This window comes from Nicotiana attenuata, unplaced genomic scaffold (assembly GCF_001879085.1).
Source record: "Nicotiana attenuata strain UT unplaced genomic scaffold, NIATTr2, whole genome shotgun sequence".
Classification (NCBI taxonomy): Eukaryota; Viridiplantae; Streptophyta; class Magnoliopsida; order Solanales; family Solanaceae; genus Nicotiana; species Nicotiana attenuata.
In genome coordinates, this window is record NW_017671455.1 from 1,904 (window position 1) to 4,555 (window position 2,652).

Genomic DNA, 2,652 nt, shown 5'->3' on the forward strand with positions numbered 1-2,652 from the left:
TCCTTGGTTGGAAATTTCATCATTTGATGGAGGGTCGAGGGTACTGCCCTCATACTGTGTATCCACGGCCTTCCAAGTAAGGCATTGTATTTCATATCACCTTCGATGACATGAAACTTGGTATCTTGGATCGTATCGGCTATGTTAACTGGGAGGATGATTTCCCCTTTTGTTGTTTCGCTCGCCATGTTGAATCCATTGAGGACTCGAGAGGCGGGTACGATCTGGTCGAGCAGTCCGAGTTGCTCCACCACCCTCGACTTGATTATGTTGGACGAGCTACCTGGATCCACGAGCACACGTTCATTCTGAATTCTATTCAAAAGAAAAGAAATTACTAGTGCGTCATTATGAGGCCGGGACAAGGTCTCAATGTCCTCTTCGCTGAACGTGAGAGCATCCTCTGGTACGTAACTCCAAGTTCGCCTTTCCCTGGTGATGAATATCTTTGTCCATTTGAAAACGGGTTCCTGTGGGGCGTCGACCCCTCCAACGATTATGTGGATGATGTGTTGTGGTTCTTCTGGATCGTTTTTCCTATCTGCATCTCTTTCTCGGAAGTGGTTTTAAGCCCGGTCACTGAGAAATTCACGAAGATGCCCTTCGTTGAACAAACGGGCTACCTCCTCCCCAAGCTGCCTGCAATCCTCGATCCTGTGACCGTGAGTTCCGTGATACTTACACATCAAGTTGGGGTTTCTTTGTGAAGGATCTGATAGTACGGGTTTTGGCCATCTGGCATCTTTGATTTTCCCTATGGCTGATACGATGCCCGAGACATCGACGTTGAAGTTGCACTCAGATAGCCATGGTGCCTCTACCGGCCCAGTGTGCCTATCGAACCCGGCTTTACCCACGAGTCCCTGGGAATTTTGACCTCGATCCATCCTTCGATCGCCTCGAGGCGTGTTATGCCTGGGAGCGTTTCTTCGATCTTCTACATATGGCTGGTATCTTTCTTTGTTTGATCTTGGCTCCCTTTCTGTAAATCTTTGCTCCTTTGTTAAGAGCCTTCTAGGTTATACTGAGCTCGAAAGGGCTCCTAATTGGTCGTCTTCGACCCTGATTTTTGACTGATATCTATTGTGCACGTTCGCCCAGTTCACGGCGGGTTACTCGATCAAATTTTGTTTTGACTGCCTTGAAGCTACCGAGCTTCGTTCGTTCAAGCCTATAGTGAAGGCATGTACTGCCCAGTCATCGGAGACTGGTGGTAATTCCATTCGTTCCACCTGGAAACGAGATACGAACTCCCTTAGCATCTCGTTCTCTCTCTGTTTGATTTTGAAAACATCGGACTTCCTGGTAGCGACCTTGATGGCACCAGCGTGTGCCCTCACAAAAGAATCTGCCAACATGGCAAATGAATCTATCGAATTTGGGGGTAGGTTATGATACCACACCATAGCCCCTTTCGACAGTGTTTCTCCAAATTTTTTCAGCAAGATGGATTCAATCTCTTCATCTTTCAAGTCATTCCCCTTTACGGCACAAGTGTAGGCGGTAATGTGCTCGTTGGGGTCCGTGGTCCCGTTATATTTTGGGACGTCGGGCATTCTGAACTTCTTCGGGATGGGCTTCGGAGCCGCACTTGGCGGGAATGGTTTCTGTATGAACTTCTTTAAATCTACGCCCTTCAGAATCAGGGGCGTGCCCCGGATCTGATCGACCCTCGAGTTATAACTCTCCTCCCTTTTATCGTTATCTTCTATCTTCTTTTCTCTTGATTCAATTCTTTTGGTGAGGTCCTCGAGCATCTTCATAATAGCGGGGTCAGCTGCTGACCCGTTGTTGCTCGATCTCTCCAGTACCTGCTCGACTCGAGGAGCCATTTCCGGTGCTACTGTGCTTGGGGTTTTTTAGTCGCTTTGTAGCTGAGCAATAGCCACCTGCTGTGCTTGTAACATTTCAAAAATGACTTGAAGACTAACGTTTCTTTCCTCACCGCGCACGCTTCCGTTGGTAGGAGAGCTTACATCGACATGCACAGCGTTCCGTGAGCTTACGTCGATGGCGATTTGTGCTGGTGCCTCCCCTGGGTTTTGCGGTGGTACACTGGCATCTACTGGTGCTGTCCCTGGGTTTTGTGGTGGTACACCGACATCTGCGTTGTTTTCTCCCTGGAGCCCAATGCCGTTGTTTTCACGTGCATTTGCTGAGTTAGACATTTTGACCTGAAATCAAAGATTCTTGAACAAGAAAAAGTGTGAAGGATAACTTGTGTTTTCAGAAAACTAGCACCAAAACAATCACTATTATTTTTGGCCCCACGGTGGGCGCCAAACTGTTTACCTTGAAAATGGTAACTACAATTATATTTGATTGTGTGGTTCTAAAAATACGTGATTTATTTTAATACTAGTTGTTAGGCAATGGATGCTAAGTATGAGTAAAGAAAACAAGGAATGCAAACCAAAAAGGGTCGCTAGGCTGGGCCTCGAGCTAGCTGGAGCAAGGCCTCGAGGTCTAGTCGGGCTAATAGCTACAAACAATCGATGAAGATCAATGATAATGAGGGCCTTACAGATGGCCTTTTGCTGTTAATGATGAGCAATAAATGAAGAACAATAATGAACAACGAAAGAATAAGCAATAAATGTGAAGAATAATAATGTTAGCAAAGAGAGCAGAGAATGTGTATTGTATTCAATG

The 2,652-nt window shown here is 46.4% G+C and overlaps 1 protein-coding gene across 1 annotated transcript; it reads right to left on the reverse strand.

Moving 5' to 3' along the window:
- Positions 1 to 566: 566 nt before the first annotated feature.
- Positions 567 to 1,832, reverse strand: LOC109208393. The gene is made up of 3 exons (XM_019371504.1): positions 1,812 to 1,832; positions 1,152 to 1,232; positions 567 to 998 (listed from the first exon to the last, which is right to left on the reverse strand). The coding sequence occupies exons 1-3, from the start codon at positions 1,830 to 1,832 to the stop codon at positions 567 to 569; spliced, it is 534 nt and encodes a 177-aa protein (XP_019227049.1).
- Between the last annotated feature and the right edge of the window lie 820 nt (positions 1,833 to 2,652).